Source organism: Sus scrofa, chromosome 3, assembly GCF_054392235.1.
Source record: "Sus scrofa isolate SSC_HxYL_T2T_F1_AM1 chromosome 3, Sscrofa_HxYL_maternal_Yorkshire_Landrace_v2.0, whole genome shotgun sequence".
NCBI classification, from domain to species: domain Eukaryota; kingdom Metazoa; phylum Chordata; class Mammalia; order Artiodactyla; family Suidae; genus Sus; species Sus scrofa.
Window position 1 is genome coordinate 122,302,578 of NC_139385.1, and position 18,824 is coordinate 122,321,401.

The following is an 18,824-nucleotide window of genomic DNA, read 5'->3' on the forward strand; positions in this document are numbered from 1 at the left end:
GGACTGGGGTCCAAAGCCCACTGGTATTTAGCTCAGCTTCATTTCTTTTCCCCTATCATATTCTCAAGGCTACATCAAAAATAAAATAAAATGAATGTTTAAATTAAAAAAAAAAACAAAACACCACTTCTATTGTGCTTTATCCCACTCCTCCCAACCCCCAGTCTCTTCTTTATCTAATTATGTACAACAGTGACTCACTTCATGAGCTGAGCAAGTCACTCCCTCGCATGGTCACTAATCACAACTTTCCTAATCCGGGGGGGAGAGGGAGGCGGGATGGCCATGGAGACCCTTCGCTCTTTGGAGAATAAGGGAGACCCTCCAGGCTTCCCAGAGAACCGCTAACAGTCTCCATGGGGTTCGAACGCTGATGGCATCCTATATCAGCAGGGTAGCTGCACACGGAAAATTACGAGCTAGCAAAGTCTTCAGCAGCCGTCACCTACCAGTGGCATCCATCACATTACCCTGCTAGTGGTCCCCGTCCCCGTCTCTTACTACCCAGAGTCTCAGCGTGTGTCACGCCTGCCCCTCCCCAGCCTGGGAGCACCCAGGGGGGAGCCTGTGGTGTAAGACACAAATGTAGCAGCGTGACGGACACCCAGTCCTCGGGGATCGGGCCCTTCCTCTCCATCCGCAGCGCTGACAGATCTCGACTCCAGTCTTCGCCACCCTAAGTTCCCCACAGCCCCCCAATTCCCACAGGCTCCATGCAGTGCCACGTATGAGGAAGAGCCATCAGTGCCCCTCGTGAAATTTTTCCCATACTTTACCCCCCCTCGGGTGGAACAAATCCACTCTTCACTGGTCCCCGAGGCTTGTACTTGCCTACGTCATCATGTGGGTTGTTCTTACTGCAGTTGATTATGTCTGTTTTTCCATTAAACCGTATCCTCGGAAGAGAGAGACTATGACTTATTTATGTCCTCAGCACATGGCAGAGGACCTGCCACATACTGAATACGAAGTTCATGTTAATTGAAGTAATTAGTTAATCTAGGCAGCGGCTGGGGAGCTGCCTCCCCTAACATACCCGGCAGAAACACGGGGCTGGGGTGGAGCTGGCTTCGGAGGTACGGATTGATGCATTCGTTTGTTTGTTTGTTTTTTATCAGTGAGTTGCACTGATGATATCACTGACAAAAACTGGTAGGTAACCTCATGCCTCCGAAGCCAGCTCCAGCCCAGTCCTCCTTGCTCCTTGAGGCTGTGCATATGCATGGGAGGCAGCTTCCACCAGCTGCCTAGAGAATTCTTTGAGCGCCTGTATTGAATTAGATGCCGTGTGAGTGCCAGGGAGGATCCAGAGTAAGACACCAGCCCTGCTCTCAGTTCTCCCATTTTGGCTCTCACCTTCCTGTGTATCATCAGGAATGTCAGTGCTTATAAGGCTGGAGTAGTGTTATTCACTGTGCATCGTAATAAACAAAACCCATCAGGGAAATCTTTAACCGTCTGCGAGTGGGTATTTTAGTCATTGCCTAGATGTTTTCTTTCATGCCTCCGGCAGGCTGTTTTATCTCCTATGAAATGACACTAAGGTAGTTAGTAAAATGATCTGTGCCCCCTGCCCTCCTCGGGAATCGCAAGAGCCCCTCATCAATTTTGGCCCATTAATGGGTAGACCTTGCTGTTGCCACTCTCTCAACGGATCTGGCAGAGCTGCACTCAGAGCTGCCTCTGGAACCAAGTCTGGTTTCTCTTCTCCCCGCAGAGCGAGCTACTACCGAAAGGGAGGCTGTGCGATGCTGCCGGTCAAATGGATGCCCCCGGAGGCCTTCATGGAGGGAATATTTACTTCTAAAACAGACACGTGGTGAGTCTCTCTGCTACCCTCCTCCTGGCCTCACGGAGGCTTTAAGGTAGAGCCGATGGGCCAGATAATTACCCGCTCATCGTGGGGAAACGTGAAAGAAGAAGAATCCACATACCACTACAGCAGGGCTCTCTGACGCTGGCCTGTCTCAGCAGAGCATCAGAATCACCAGAAAGGCCTGGTCTGACACTGGACCCACCCTGAGAGCTCAGGATTCAGAAGGTCTGGGGTTCCTAAGAAGTCGCATTTCTAACAAGTTCCCAGGTTGCCGGCTGGGGGACCAAGCATTGAGAGCCATGTGTAAATTTTTTTAGCATGATAACAAAGGTGGATTTATTCTAGAAATACATTAAGATTAGAAACAATGGACAATAAAATTCTCCACATTAACAGAATAAAGGAGAAAAAGATATTAGCACAACTGTGCCGTGGTGATGGTGGCGATGAGAGACCCCTTCTATAGCTAAACCTATTTTGGGGAAACAGAGTCTGTTAGGTCTCAAGAACTCAGTCATCCCACATAACTGAGGCTTTGTGCTCCTTGTCCGGCATCTCCCCATCTCCCCCTCCCCTGGCTCTGGCAAACCCTGTTTTGCTCGTCTCTGTCATTCTGCTTGTAAGTGAGGTCATGCAGTGGTCGTCTTTCTGTGTCTGACTTATTTCACTTCGCATACTGCCCCCATGTTCATCCCTGTTGTTACAAATGGCAAATTTCTTTCTTGTTTAAGGCTGAATAATATTCCTTTGTATACCTGCACACCACATTTTCTTTGTCCATTTATTCACCAATTGATATTTAGGTTGTTTCCATATCTTGGCTGGCTATTGTGAACAATGCTGCAGTGACCTTGAGAATGCAGATACTTCTTCAAGATACTGGATTTCCTTTGGATATATATCCCAAAGTGGGGTTGCTAGATCTTAAAGTAGTTCTATTTTTAATTTTTTGAGGACTCTCCATACTGCTTTAGATAGTTCCTGTAAGAGCAACACATAATTTTAAATGGCAGATTGAACCTGTACTCACTCCCAAAATACACAAATACACACACGCACGCACACCTAGACACAAACATGGGGATCTTTTTTTTTTTTTCTGTCTTTTTAGGGCCGCACCCACAGCATACCCACAGGCTAGGGGTCAAATTGGGGCTATAGCTGCCAGCCTACACCACAGCCACAGCAACGCCAGATCCTTAACCCACGGAGCGAGGCCAAGGGTCGAACCCGCATCCTGATGGATACTAGTCAGGTTCATCACCACTGAACCATGACGGGAACCCCATGGGAGTCTTTTTAGTTGCATAAAAATCCACAAGGACAAAGATAACAACAATGACAACATTTTGGAAACTGGAAAGTTTATGGACATTGGCCCCTTACTTGGAGACTAGAAAGTTGATCTCTAGGTCCACCTGGAAGCAGCCTGCTTCATTCTGCCTGATCAGGAGCCCCGGAAAGGAATGCAAGGTGCAGAGATGCAGCAGAGAGGAAAATGAGTTACAGGTCTGTTTAAAAGGTAGCGTCTTCCTTTGGTCCATTCCCTCACCCCTGGCCCTCCCCGACCATCACACAAGGCTGGGGGTTCCCTCTCGGAAGAGGGTCGTTCTGGTCTTGAGGACATCAGACATCCCTGAGAGTGACTTCTCTGCTACAAGCAGGGAGATATATTTTCAAACCTACCCACTTAAAGGTGTACGCCCCTCCCTCCCCTCAGTGCCAAGAGCATGGCACTGAGCAAGAGGAGATCAGAAGGTTCTTCCCTGGAGAAACTGACCAATGAAGAGAAAAACGTCAGATACTGCAAGTGCCGGACGGCTGAATAATGGCCACCCGAAGGTATCAGGCCCTCATCCCAGAAACCTGTCATTGTTCCCTTTGAGGAAAGAGAATCGGCAGATGTGATGAAGTTGACGCTCTTGAGGCGGGACAGGTACCCTGGATTATTGGGTGGACCCCTAAATGCCATCACAGGGGTCCTCACGAGAGGGAGGTCTCCAACCCGCACAGAGGAGGAGGCAGTGTGAACACAGAGGCGGAGGTTAAAGAGATGTGGCCACAAGTCAAGGAATTCCAGCAGCCCCCAGAAGCCAGAAGAGACAAGGACCGGGTTCTCCCCTAGAGCCTCTGGAGGCAGCGTGGCTCTGTGCACACCTTGCTTTCAGCGCACGATGCTGACTTCAGACATCTGGCCTTCAGAGCTGTGAGAGGATAAACTTCTGTTGTTGGTGGCAGCTCGTTACAGCAGCCAGGAGACAGATGCACCTCGGGAACGAGGCAAGCCAAGTGCCCATCAGCTGACAAGCCTCATCTCCAGAGAGCTTCCTATCATCTTTGTCACATCCTAATCTTAAGATGTAAACAGACAACTGAGAGTCCACAAATGTTTGAGAAAAGATGCCAACCTAAACGAATGTATACCAAGGAACTTAGAGGAAGAAGAATGCAGAAGGCTTAGGAGAACTTTTAAAAACAATATCCTCAGAAAGTTAAATTATTGCGACTATAGGAGTTCCCGTCGTGGCGCAGTGGTTAACGAATCCGACTAGGAACCATGAGGTTGCGGGTTCGGTCCCTGCCCTTGCTCAGTGGGTTAACGATCCGGCGTTGCCGTGAGCTGTGGTGTAGGTTGCAGATGCGACTCGGATCCCACATTGCTGTGGCTCTGGTGTAGGCTGGCAACTACAGCTCTGATTAGACCCCTAGCCTGGGAATCTCCATATGCCGCGGGAGCGGCCCAAGAAATGGCAAAAAGACCAAAAAAAAAATTATTATAACTATAATCTAAAGACAAAAGATTATTTAAAAATAATGTTTTTAGGGACAAAGTTCCTGGATATAAAAATACGGCGACAGAGCCCCCAAGGAGATGGAGCATTTGTTCCCTGATGCCTGTGTGTGCTGTCCACAGCAGCATCCTTTCAAAGAGCACAGGGACGGGGAAGCAGGGGGAAGAAAGAAACTTGGCAAACACTCCCTCAGCCAGGCAAGCAAGGTCAGCGTCAGCAGTGATGGATCATGTTGATAGCATTTACCTTGATATGATGTGATGAAATGGCAGTTAACCTCTGCGGTCTTTCTCCCAAAACCCAATAACGCCAGTCTAATCATCAGAAAGGTAGACAAATCCCAAATTGACTTGACATTCTACAAAATCCTTCAAGAAACTGTCAAGGTCATCAAAAGCAAGGAAAGTCTGAGAAGTTGCCAAAGTCAAGAGTAGCCTAAGGAAACATGACAACTAAATATAATGGGCTATTCTAATGGGGTCCTGGAACAGGAAAAGGAAATGCAGCAAAAACTATGAAAATCTGAATCAACTATGGGCTTTGGTTAATAATAATGCTTTAATATTGGCTCATTAATTGTAACAAGTGTCATGCTAATGTAACAAAATGAACCACACTAATGTAGCATGCTAAAAACAGAGGGAACTGAGTGTGGGGTATGTGGGAACTTTTTGCATTACTTTTTTTTTTTTTTGCTCTTTTAAGGGCTGCGTACAGAACTTCTGGTGTATGGAAGTTCCCAGGCTCTAGGGGTCGAATCGGAGCTATAGCTGCCAGCCTATGCCACAGCCACAGCAATGGCAGATCGAGCTGCATCTGCGATCTACACCACAGCTCATGGCAACCTCAGATTCTTAACCCACCAAAGGAGGCCAGGGATTGAACCCACATCCTCATGGATACCAGTCGGATTTGTTTCTGCTGCACCACAGTGGGAACTCCAATTATCCTAATACTTTCTTTGCAATCTGAAATTATTCTTAAGAAAATAAAGGGTTTTTTTAATGATAGAAGATAGAAAAATTGGAAGACAGAGTTGAACAAATCTTCTAGAAAATAAAACAACTATAAATGGATGGGATATATAAGAAAGAAAAGACAATTAAAAGAATTAGACCATTAGACCCAATTAGCTGACAACCAGGAGTCCCAGAAATAATGAACCAAGGAAATGAAGGGAATAGAAATTGCAAAGAAATAATTCAAGAAGATTCCCCAGAAGGACACTGTTTCCAGAATGAAAGCATTCTCACAGGTGCCAAGCACTGTGGACAAAAAGAGCCACACAAGGGCACATCATCATGAAATTTCAGATCAGGGGTGGTTAAGATGCTACAAGTTTCCAAGAAGACAAATAAAATCCTAGTAAAATATGATCAGAGATAGGGAATCCAAACAGAATTGAATTTCTCAACAGCAACACAGGAAACCAAGAAGACAATGGAAAAAGTCCTCCAAATTCTGAAAACCTTGCATTGAAATAGCATTGGAAGATGACGGAGCCACAGTGATCAGACCCATGTTTGATAATATAAGCAAGAGCCTTTGCAGTTTGAAGCCACTTACCCAAACCCCGTGTGTCTCAACGGTGGTCCTTGGATCAGCAGCATCAGCATCACCTGGGAACTTGTTAGGCAAATCCTCAGCCCTTACCTCAGGCCTGATGAAGAAGAAACTCTAGGGATAGTGCCCTGCAGTCTGTCTCAGCAGGTCCTCCAGGTGATTCCAAGTGCACCAAAGGCGGAGTACCACCCACCTACCCTCTCCAGATACAGAGAGTAATTTCGGTAATTAGTTAACTGTTCTCACACATGCATAGCATCAGCAATCCAAGTGTCTACAGCAGAGAGAGGTTGATGCAAATTGACTTGGGCGGGATGTTCATTTGCAACATGGGTTACCATAAAGAAAAAGCAAAAACAGCCTAGCCCTCAAGTGGAAGATGGAAAAATAAAACTATGGCTTATTTCTATCATGGAAGATGATTCCACAATGTAAAAGAACACACTAAACCTACAGGTATCACCATGGATTCATCTCGAAACAATGTTTAGTGGGAAAAAGGCAAATTCCAGAAAAGGATGGGATATCATTAATGTAGAATTTTATAATACAAAAAGTAGGTCTGTAATAGAGATTCTATTGTTTATGCTTTCACATGTTATGAAACATGAAAACACACGTGGGAAGGCTAAATCCTAAGCTAACCTCCTGGAGGGGGGAGGGAAGGAGGAGGAGGGGATAGAGGCGGAGACTTTCCTGTATATATTTTTTCTTTAAAAAGAGAGGGAGAATTGACACAAATAATGCCAATTATTAACATCTAGATACATACATATCTATTATATTACTTTCCCTTTTATTTATTTATTTATTTATTTTTTAATGTTTTTCTGTTTTATTTTTTTGGTCTTTTTGTCTTTTCTAGGGCCGCACCCGTGGCATATGGAGGTTCCCAGGCTAGAGGTCTAATCATAGCTGTTGCCACCAGCCTACGCCAGAGCCACAGCAATGCCAGATCCAAGCCATGTCTGCGACCTGCATCACAGCTCAAGACAACGCTGGATCCTTAACCCACCGAATGAGGCCAGGGATCGAACCTGCAACCTCATGGTTCCTAGTCGGATTCGTTAACCACTGAGCCATGATGGGAACTCCTATTTATTTTATTTTTTTAGGGTCGCACCCACTGCATATGGGTTCCCAGGCTAGGGGTCAGATAGGAGCTACAGCTGCCAACCTATACCACAGCCACACCAATGCAGGATCTGAGCCGCATCTGTGACCTACACCACAGCTCACAGCAACACCGGATCCTTAACCCGTTAGCGAGGCCAGAGATCGAACCTGCAACCTCATGGTTACACGTTGGATTTGTTTCTGCAGTGCCACGACCGGAACTCCCTTATTTACCTTTTTAAAGGTTAGATTATTTCATCCTTAAAATGCTTAAAGAAACAAATTATGTGACTTCAGATACTGATAAGGGCTACAAAACAAAACAAAACAAAACAAAACAAAAGCAAGAGAATGAAGAGTGTTGGGCTTGGGGACGAGGAGGGTGGCTCTTTTAGCACAGGTGATGGGGGAAGGCTCCCTGGAGGAGGCAACATTCCAGCACCTGAATGGCAGAAAGGCACACCATGGAAAGATCGGAGAGCTTTCCAGGCCTAGGGAACGTCAAGTGTAAAAAGCCACTAAGAGGCAACAAAAGGCACTTGTTTAAGGAATGAAAACAAGTTTTCATAGCTGGAGCTGGTGCACGGAGGGGCCAGTGGTGCTTGAGAGGGACGGGGCAGCAGGGGGCGGACATGGAGGGCCTTGGGGCCCACGTTAGGGATACGGATTTTATTCAGAGCACAGCAGGATGCCCCTGACGGTGGGAAGCCAGAGTGTAACACAATCTTTTTTAAAAATCACTCTGGGAGTTCCCATTGTGGCTCAGTGTAACCCAACTTGTATCCATGAGGATGCGGGTTCGATCCCTGGCCTTGTTCAGTGGGTTAAGGATCTGGTGTTGCCGTGAGCTGTGGTATAGGTCACAGACACGGCTCAGATCCCACATTTCTGTGGCTGTGGTCTAGGCCGGCAGCTGCAGCTCTGATTCAACCCCTAGCCTGGGAACCTCCATATGCCACAGGTGTGGCCCTAAAAAGAAAAAGAAAAAAAAAAATCATGCTGGCTGCCATTGAAAATAGACTGGAGTTGGAGCAGGTGAAGGCGGGAAGCTAGTTAGGAGAATACTGCTCATTTCTAGATACGAGATGAGAGGGGCCAGACCTCATGGTGACAATGGAGGACATTAACAGTGGGCAGCTTCAAGCTCTGCCTTGAGAGTAGTTACCAAGACCACTGAAAATTGGGTGTGGAATGGGAGGTGGGGGGAAAGACAGAGCAAGGACAGCTCCTAGGCTTGCAGCTTGAGCAGACAGCTGAACGGTGGTACTACTGAGCTGGAAAGCACAGAGGAGGAGACAGTTTAAGTGCAGAAAGACCTCTGTTGGAACATGTCAAGTCTGGGTTGCTTATTAAAATAGGCCAGTGGAGATGCTAATTGGGCTTCTGATACATGAATCTAAGTCTCAGAGGACTGAAACAAACAGTGGAATCAGCTGGATATTATTATTATTATTATTATTTTGCTTTTTAGGGCTACACCTGCAGCATAGGGAGGTTCCAGCCTAGGGGTCTAATCAGAGCTGTAGCCACAGGCCTACACCACAGCCACAGCAGTGCCAGATCCAAGCCGAGTCTGTGACCTACACCAGAGGTCACAGCAAGGCCGGATCCTTAACCCACTGAGCGAGGCCGAGGATCGAACCAGAAACCTCATGGTTCCCAGTTGGATTTGTTTCCACTACACCATGATGGGAACGCCTCAGCTGGATATTTAAATACAATACAGTAACTTCTGGCTCCCATTTTTCCTAAAAGTGTGGCCCACCCTATACCCTAATTGCCATCTTCCATATTCAGGTTATGAATAAAGGAAAATAAAGGTTAGTTTTAAACAGCTGATAAACATAGCACAATTCTGACTTGAAAACTTTTTCATCATATTATCTTCATTGATTCAGATTTTTAAAATAATACCAGCAATCACTTAAGGTATTTCTGTAACTTCAGGCAGAGCACGTTTAATACCAGGAGAAACAGAATTGGATTTTTTTAAAATATTTATTTTTATTTGATTTTGAATGCTTGGCCTATAGGTGTTTAAAGAACCATCTGGCAAACAAAATACAGATTTACCTTATCTGTAGGGTTGCTACATAAAATACAAACTGTCCAGTTAAAAATGGATTTTCAGATGAACAGTGAATATTTTTTGGTATAAGTATATCCCATGCAGTATTGGGACATACTTATACTAAAAAAAAAAAAAAAGTACTTGTTTTGTTTTGTTTTTGTCTTTTTGTATTTTTCTGGGGCCGCACTCATGGCACATGGAGGTTCCCAGGCTAGGGGTCCAATTGGAGCTGTAGCTGCAGGCCTGCTCCAGAGCCACGGCAACCCAGGATCTGAGCCAAGTCTGTGACCTACACCACAGCTCATGGCAACACCGGCTCCTCAACCCACTGAGCAAGGCAATTGAACCCACAACCTCATGGTTCCTAGTCAGATTTGTTAACCACTGAGCCACGACAGGAACTCCTAAAAAAAATATTTCTTGCTTATCTGGATTTCAGATGTTACTGGGTGTCTTGGTTATCTGCTAAATCTGACAACATTACTTACCTGAAATTATCAATGTTCTATAACCAACATGACTTCCTGCTCCCTTGAACAAGGGAAAATAAACATCAACTTGCAGTCTATATAGTGGTTCTCTCAAAGTATACTGCAGTCTATCTCCCTCCCTATCTACGTATCTAAACAGGCAGAAAATATATATCTGGAATTCTTTAAGTCCTGCTGCCATTCTCATGCATGATTTTGCCTAATTTATTTTGCCCTGGGGACAGAAAGACCACCAGAGAGGGGTAATAGATGCGCCAGGCAATTTATGGGTAGTGGAATCAAGGGTAATGATCATGTATTTCAGTCTGTCTTAGATTAGCTGTATAATAACCTCTGCTTTGGCCTCATCTGAAAAATATGGAAAATATCTTTGCCCAATTCTCCTCACAAGAGTCTTTGAAATTTCACCTAAATGATGTCAATAAAAGTACTTTGTGTTTTATTAGGAGATGGAGGAGCTATAGTTTTCTACAATTTTTGAGTTAATACTTAATAACATTAGAAAACTGCAACCAAAGGGAGAAAGAGAAGAAAATTACAACCAGACACAAAAATGAAGATAGGCCTTTTTTTGGTCAAAAAGATAATTTTTTTTAGAAAAGAAAACAAAAAAACAATATATATTCTTTTCAAGTGCACATGGAACATTCTCTGGGACTGACCACATATTAGGGCAGAAAACTAACTTCAACAAATTTTAAAGTATAGGAATTATTTCAAGCATCTTCTCTGACCACAACACCATGAAGCTAGAAATCAACCACGGGGGGGGCGGGGGGGAGATGAGGCAAAAAACCATCCAATTGGAGTCTAAAAAACATGCAAATAAAAACCAATGGATCAATGAGGAAATCAAAAAGGAAATTTAAAAGTACTTTGAGGCAAATGACAATGAAAACATAACTGTACAAAATCTATGAGTTGCTACAAAAGCAGTTCTCAGAGGGAGATTCATAGAGAGACAAGCCTTCCTCAAAACAAGAAAAATCTCAAGTAAGAAAATCTAACCTAGGCCTTCCCATCATGGCTCAAAGTTTAGCAAACCCAGTATCCATGAAGATGCCTGTTTGATCTCAGGCCTCGCTCAGTGTGTTAAGGATCTGATGTTGCCATGAGCTGTGGTGTAGGTCAAAGACATGGCTCCCATCCCGCATTGCTGCGACTGTGGCAGAGGCTGGCAGCTGCAGTTCTGATTCGACCTAACCTGGGAACTTCCATGTGCCGCAGGTGCAGCCCTAAAAAGACAAAATAGTAATAATAAAATAAACTAACCTATCACTTAAAAGAATTAGAAAAAGAAGAATGACAAAACCTAGAGTCACCAGAAGGAAGGAAATCATAAAGATCAGGGAGGAACTAAATAAAATAGAGATTAAAAAAAAGTATAAAAAAATCAATAAAACCAAGAGCTGGTTCTTTAAAAGGATTAACAAAATTGACAAAACTCTGGCCAGGCTCACCAAGAAGAAAAGAAAGAGAACCCCAAATAAACAAAGTAAAAAATGAAGGAGACATCTCAATGGATACACTGAAATACAAAGAACCATAAGAGAATACTATGAACAATTATGTGCCAACAAACTTGACAACCTCAAAGAAATGGAAAACTTTCTAGAAATATACAACCCACCAAAATTGAATCAAGAAGAAATACATAATTTGAACAGACCAATCACTAGTAGTGAAACTGAATATATAATAATAATTTTGAAAACTCCCTACAAACAAAAGGCCAGGATCAGATGGCTTCCCAGGTTAATTCTACCAAACGTACAAAGAAGAATTTATACTGATCCTTCTTAAACTCTTCCAAAAGAGTGAAGAGGAGGGAATATTCCCAAAGACATTCTATGAAGCCACCATCACCCTACTACCAAAACTAGACAAAGATACCACCAAACATGAAAATTATAGGCCAATATCTTTGATGAATATAGATGCAAAAATTCTCAACAAAATTTTAGCAAATTGAATCCAACAACATATAAAAAAGATCATATACCACAACCAAGTAGGATTCATCCCAAGTTCACAAGAATATTCAACATACGCAAATCAATGTAATACACTACATTAACAAAAGAAAAGTCCAAAACCACATGATCATCTCAACAGATGCAGAAAAAGCATTTGACAAAAATCAACATTCATTCATGATAAAAAAAAAAACTCTTACCAAAGTGGGTATATCTCAACATAATAAAAGCCATTTATGACAAACCCACAGCCAATACAATACTCAATAGAGAAAAGCTGAAAGCCTTCCCACTCAAATCTGGAACAAAACAAGGATGCCCACTCTCACCATTTTTATTCAACATAGTATTGAAAGTCCTGGCCATGGCAGTCAGACAAAAGAAAAGGTATCCAAATTGGAAAGGAAGAGGTAAAATTGTCACTATATGCAGGTGAAATGGTACTATATAAAGAAAACCCTAATGACTCCACATAAAAGCTAATCAATCTGATAAATGAATTCAGCAATGTAGCAGTATAAAAATTAACATTCAGAAATCAGTTGCATTTTTGTATTCAGACAATGAGATATCAGAAAAGGAATATAAAAAAAATACTTTTTAAAATCGCACCAAAAACATAACATAACAAAACAAAACAAAACAAAACCCCTAGGAATAAACCCAACCAAGTAGGTGAAAGACTTATATGCTGAGAACTATAAAACATTAATAAAGGAAATTAAAGAGAATTCAAAGAAATGGAAAGATAGCCCATGCTCTTAGATTGGGTGAATTAACATTGTTAAAGTGGCCGTACTACCCAAAGCAATCTATAGATTTAATGCAATCCCTATCAAATTACTCATGACATTTTTCACAGAACTAGAACAAATAATCCAAAAATGTATATGGAACCATAAAAGACCCAGAATTACCAAAACAATCCTGAGGGAAAAAAAACAAGGCAGGAGGCATAACTCTCCCAGGCCTTAGACAATACTACAAAGCTATAGTAATCAAAACAATGTGGTATTGGTACAAAAATAGACATTCACGTCAATGGAACAGAATAGAGAGCCCAGGAATCAACCCAAACACCCAAGATCAATTAATCTTCAACAAAGGTGCCAAGAATATAAAGTGGAAAAAGGACAGTCTCTTCACCAAGTGGTACTGGGAAAATTGGACAGCTGCATGTCAATCAATAAAACTAGAACACACCCTCACACCATGCACAAAAATAAACTCAAAATCAGAGTTTCTGCTGTGGTGCAGTGGGTTAAAAATCTGAACTGCAGCAGCTTGGGTCACTGTGGAAGCTCAGGTTCAATTCCAGGCCTGGTCCAGTGGGTTAAAAAATCTGACATTGCCAGAGCAGTAGCATACATCACAGCTATGGCACAGATTTGACCCCTGGCCTGGGAACCTCCATATGCTGTGAGTGCAGTCATTAAAAACAAAACAAAACTCAAAATGGCCTAAAGACTTAAACGTAAGACATGACACCATAAAACTCCTAGAAGAGATCATAGGCAAAACATTCTCTGACATAAATCATACAAATGTTTTCTTAGGTCAGTCTCCCAAAGCAATAGAAAATAAAAACGAAAATAAACAAACCTAATCAAACTGACAAGCTTTTGCACAGCAAAGGAAACCATAAAGAAAACAAAAAGACAACATACAGAATGGGAGAAACTATTTGCAAAAGGTGTAACTGAAAAGGGCTCAATCTCCAAAATATACAAACTCATACAACTCAACAACAACAACAAAAACAAATAACCCAATTGAAAAATGGACCAAAGACCAAAGTAGACATTTCTCCAAAGAAGACATATGGATGGTCAGTATGCTTGTGAAAAGTAGCTCAGCATTGCTAATTATTAGAGAAATGCAAATCAAAATTACAATGAGCTGCCACTTCACACCAGTCAGAAGGGCTGTCATTAATAAGACTACAAATGACAAATGCTGGAGTGGTTGTGGAGAAAGGGGAACCCTCCGACTCTGTTGGTGGGAATGTAAATTGGTACAACCACTATGGATAACAGTAAGGAGATTCCTTAGGAACTTAAATATATAATTACCATATGATCCAGCAATCCCACTCCTGGGCATATATCTGAACTAAACAGTAATTCAAAAAGATGCATGTACCCTGGTGTTCATAACAACACTATTCACAATGGCCAAGACATGGAAACAACCTAGATGCCCACTGACAGATGAATGGATTAAGAAGATGTGGTGTGGAGTTGCCCTTAAGGCTCAGTGGGTTAAGAACCTGACATAGTCTCTGTGAAAATGTGGGTGTGAGCCCAGGCCTCCCTCAGTGGGTTAAGGATCCAGTGTTGCTGTGGCCATGGCATAGGCCTGCGGCTACAGCTCTGATTCAACCCCTAGCCCGGGACCTTCCATATGCCACAGGCAAGGCCATAAAAAGAAAAGAAGAAGATCTTCTGTGTTATACAATGGAATACTACTCAGCCATAAAAAAGAATGAAATAATGCCATTTGCAGCAACATGAATGAAACTAGAGATCCTCATACGAAGTAGGTCAGAAGGAGAAGACAAATACCATACGATATCACTTATATGTGGAATCTAAAATGTGGCCCAAATGAACTTATCTACAAAACAGAAACAGACTCACAGACATACAGAACAGGCTTGTGGATGCCGGGGGTGCGGGGGGAATGGACTGGGAGTTGGGGTTAGAAGATGCAAATTATTACATTTAGAATGGATAAGCAAGGAAGTCCTACTAGATTTAGCATAGGGAAACTATATCCAATCTCCCAGGATAAACCACGATGGAAAATAATACAAAAAAGAATATATATATATATGAAATAATACATATATATGAAATTGGAAAACAATGCAAAAAATTATATATATATATATATATATATATATATATATATATATGGGACCCTTTGCAATAAGCAGATATTGGCACAACATTGTAAATCAACTATATTTTAATTTAAAAAAAAAAGGAAAGCAAATAAATTTAGATCCTTACCTCACACTATACAATGAACTCAATTCCAACTGGATTTGATAGAAAAACAAATACCACTGGAAGAAAATAGCAAATACTCATCTAATCTTTGGTGAAGAGAGGATTGTATAATCTGTAAAACATATGGAGGAAATCACAGAATGTTTAAAAGTAGATTCAACTACCTCAAAATAAAAAAAACTTTGGTGTGCTAAAAAGGAGAACTAGAAAGCAAGTGATAGAAGTATGTCAATTTTGAATAAAAGATTAACATCTTCGTATATAAAATGTCTATGAGTCAAAACAACTCATAGATGCCAAAACAATACGTAGTTTAAAATGGCAATAAGTGGTTAAATATGAACAGTTCATAGGAGAAAAAATGAAGTGAATTAACACACTCAGCCATATTAGTTATCAAATCAATAAACATAATTTAAAATATTCTACCATTTTTAACCTTAAAATCAGCAAAAGTTCTCATTTTCAGTAATAATACTGAAATGTTGGTGCGAGTGTCTGATGCGTTCTTGCGCAGTGCTGGTTGCTGGTCAGAAAGATGCATCAGGAAGTCAAGTGCACAACATAGGGCAAGAATTTCTCAGTATTCATATTATTTGGATCTAACAATTCTATTAGAATTACCTAGATTTTACTAGCTTATCTTATTTCTAAGTTCAGGAGATTTATCCGAAGAAAATTGTCTTTTTAAACAATATGTAAAGACATTCATCACAGTATTTTAAAATATTTTAAAAGTTGAAAATAGGGACATGACACAGCAAATTATGGCACAACTTCTCAGTGGAACATTTTGCAGCCATGTCAAATTCTCTTTGTAACATGTTTGTATTAGCATGCGAAATGTTTATGCTCTAATGGAATTTGCAAAAAAGATGACCACGATTACGTAAAACAAAATCTAAGCATAGAAACTTGAACAAAAAAAATACCATGCTGGTTATCGTTTTGTGCAGCTTCGCGTAGGGTTACTTTCTCATTCTTTTCTTTCTCTCCATTTTAAGAATTCGTTACTGTGGAAAAATGTGCAATTAAAAAAATTAAAGTTTTACATGTGTGTTTGTGCATGTGTCTCTGGACGTGTGTCTGTGTGTGTGCCTGTGTCTGTGTGTGTGTGTATGTCTGTATATACACATCTATATATGTATCCGTGCGTGTCCTTGCATGTGTGTGTCAGTGCACGCGTCTGAGTGTGTGCACGTGTAGCCATCTCCACGTCTCCTGTCCTGCGCACAGGTCCTTCGGAGTGCTGCTGTGGGAGATCTTCTCTCTCGGATACATGCCATACCCTAGCAAAAGCAACCAGGAAGTTCTGGAGTTTGTCACCAGTGGAGGACGGATGGACCCACCCAAGAACTGCCCCGGGCCTGTGTACGACTCTTTTTAAGAATTTCGACATGTTACTAAGCACAGTTTTCCTTTTCAAAAAATATCTGCAGCCATATAGGCTTTTGTGTTATAAGACGAAAGAACAGATGGCTGCCCTCATGTAATGTGCCCCAAGATAGGTGTGTGTCTGTGGCTTCCGTGAGATGGGTTAGTCTTCTGGCCCCTGGGAAGCACTAATGTCAGGCCCGAAAAGGCATACCTTGTCTGGATGAAGGCTGTGGACTCACCAGGCTCAGAGGCCTCCCAGGAATCTGTGTCCCCCACTCGGCCCCTGCTGCTCTGCACCGTATGTCTTGAGTCTCCTTTAAATATTTCTATTCCCTGCATTTTCTGCTGTCCTGTCTGGCATCCCTCACCTCCTCCCCACAAACAAGGCAGATGGGAAATATAATTAGAATATTCTGCCCCAGAGGTGACTTGAATTCAGGACTGGAATGAGAGGAGCCACATGTAAGGTAAAAAAAACCAGGGGTGTCTGAGTTATTCTGCCCGTCAGCAGAGGGCAGCACACGCCAGTCACAGGGGCTGGAGGTGAGTCCCCACCCTCCAAGACTGTGCCACTCTGGTCCCATTTAGGAAAGTGCTGGGGGTGGGGGGCGGGTGGGGAATGCATTTTTCATCCTGTTTTTCCTGATTTTAATTCATGTGCTTATCCTTCTTTTAGATACCGGATAATGACCCAGTGCTGGCAACATCAGCCTGAAGACAGGCCCAACTTCGCCATAATTTTGGAAAGGATTGAGTACTGCACCCAGGTAAAAAAAAAAAAAAAAACCTTTCTTCCTCTTGGCCAGCATTTATATGGGAAAGTCTTAAAGATGGCAAATACCAAAATGTGAAATGGTCCATCAGCTAGAAAATAGGAGTTATGATGGGGAGAATGAATGTTAATTATTATGTAAAATGAGTGGTCTCTCTCAGTTTGCCCCTCTTGAAAATACATGCTAGTCACTGCCGTTTAAGAGGAGTTGAGGCCTGGATGGAGAGGTTTTTGTCCAAGCCACACAGCTTCCCAGCGATCCTGCTGGTCCCTATGCCGATCCCTCCCCCTCTGCATCAGTAATGACTACGTTTTCCCTTCTTTGATAGAAATGGGATACCAGTTTCAGCCCACAGCTCTGCCTCCTCCCTCCTCGATAGTGAGAATCCACTCGGTTTCCTCTGTCTCTGCGTCTACACCCATTTTCAGTGCAGGGTGGACCTGCTCTCCTTCAGGGCAGCTCCATCACTTCTCTCTGCTCCATGCCTTTTCTTTCCCTGTCTCTTGCCTCTCATTCCGCCAGGACATCCAATTCTGGAGAACATTTTAGACGTCAGACAATAAACCACTGCCTCTCTACATTCCCTCTCATCTTAGCTGTGACAGTAGACGCATCCGTTCTCACACTGCAGTCATTTCCTGGCCTTATGATTCCATCCTTCGGGTCCTTCGAGCTCAGAGGTGTTTATCTAGGTAGACTTCCTGTCTAAAGTAATGTGGGGTTCTATTGGAGAACTCGATGTTCAGTGGCTTTTAGGTTATTATGTTGTAATATTAATGCTAAATGCACATACTTTGGAATAATTTTCCCCCAAGTATATAATATTCCTCTTAAGGCAGGGAGCTCTGTCCAAGACTATTTCGAATGAATCAGTGTAGACATGAATAATTAATAGGGAAGGAACTAAAGACTAAAACGGGGAGAATTAGAAGGTGATTGTTTTTTATTCTTAAATTCTTTACTGATGAATACTGAACCTATGTGCTTTTCTGTTAATCTGCAGTAATGGTTTTCCCACTGGGCACAAAATATTTAAGAATTAAGTTCGTTTCCCCAACTTTAAGTTTTTTTCCACAAATTTTCCTCAGCTCTCTCACAGCTGCTTCTGCTGTGCTGTATTTGTCTATTGCTGTAAAAATGATCTAGCACAGAAGTGATTTTGCAAATGGTTTTCCTCACAGCACCCCAGTATTTCCTGGGTGTCATCGTACCCAGGCTAGTTGAAGAGCCACTGCACTGTGATATGGGCACATGTGATGACGAAACCGAAAAGTTATCATCAAGGGTGGCCCATCCAAATATGATGGGAACGGGAGGTAGTCAGGAAGCGGACTAGAGATTGACCCTGTTAAGCCCACGTGTGTGTCCCGCTCCTTTCCTTCCCCTCCCTTGTGCCCCCAGCACACACACAAACACGCGCACGCACACCTGAAATCAAACACAGGCTTTTTTTTTTTTTTTTTTTTTTTTAGTTGAAAGGCTTTTATTGGGAATAGACAGGAATCATTTTTAAAGTAATTTATAATATTTTAAATCCATTTATCTGTAAGATTTGCCCAAAGGGGGTCTCTGCTTCAAGGCCCGCCTTTCCTGACCCCACTCCCCTGCCCACGCCCCGCACCCTCTCCCAGCACCCTGTCCGCACTTCTGATACAGCGCTCGTCCTCCAAGCTCTTCAAAGAGGAGGCGCCCCCATCTGTTTCGTATGCCCCCGTGCTGCTAGGTTGATAGATTCCCGGCAAACATGGAAGGGTCTCCTCTGTAAAAGAAATCTGGATGACGTCACCGCTAAGGTATCTTCCAGATCCCACTGGATTCGAACTTTTGATCCGTTC

At 42.6% G+C, this 18,824-nt stretch overlaps 1 protein-coding gene across 3 annotated transcripts in view; it reads left to right on the forward strand.

Annotated features, from left to right (window-relative positions):
- ALK (ALK receptor tyrosine kinase) overlaps positions 1 to 18,824 on the forward strand; it is an 805,341-nt gene that overhangs the window by 783,701 nt on the left and 2,816 nt on the right. For all 3 annotated transcript variants that reach the window (XM_085019699.1, XM_085019698.1, XM_085019700.1), the window contains 3 exons: positions 1,718 to 1,819; positions 16,076 to 16,210; positions 16,893 to 16,983. In XM_085019699.1, the coding sequence (XP_084875825.1) occupies positions 1,718 to 1,819; positions 16,076 to 16,210; positions 16,893 to 16,983 (328 nt within the window). The remainder of the gene's footprint in view (positions 1 to 1,717; positions 1,820 to 16,075; positions 16,211 to 16,892; positions 16,984 to 18,824) is intronic.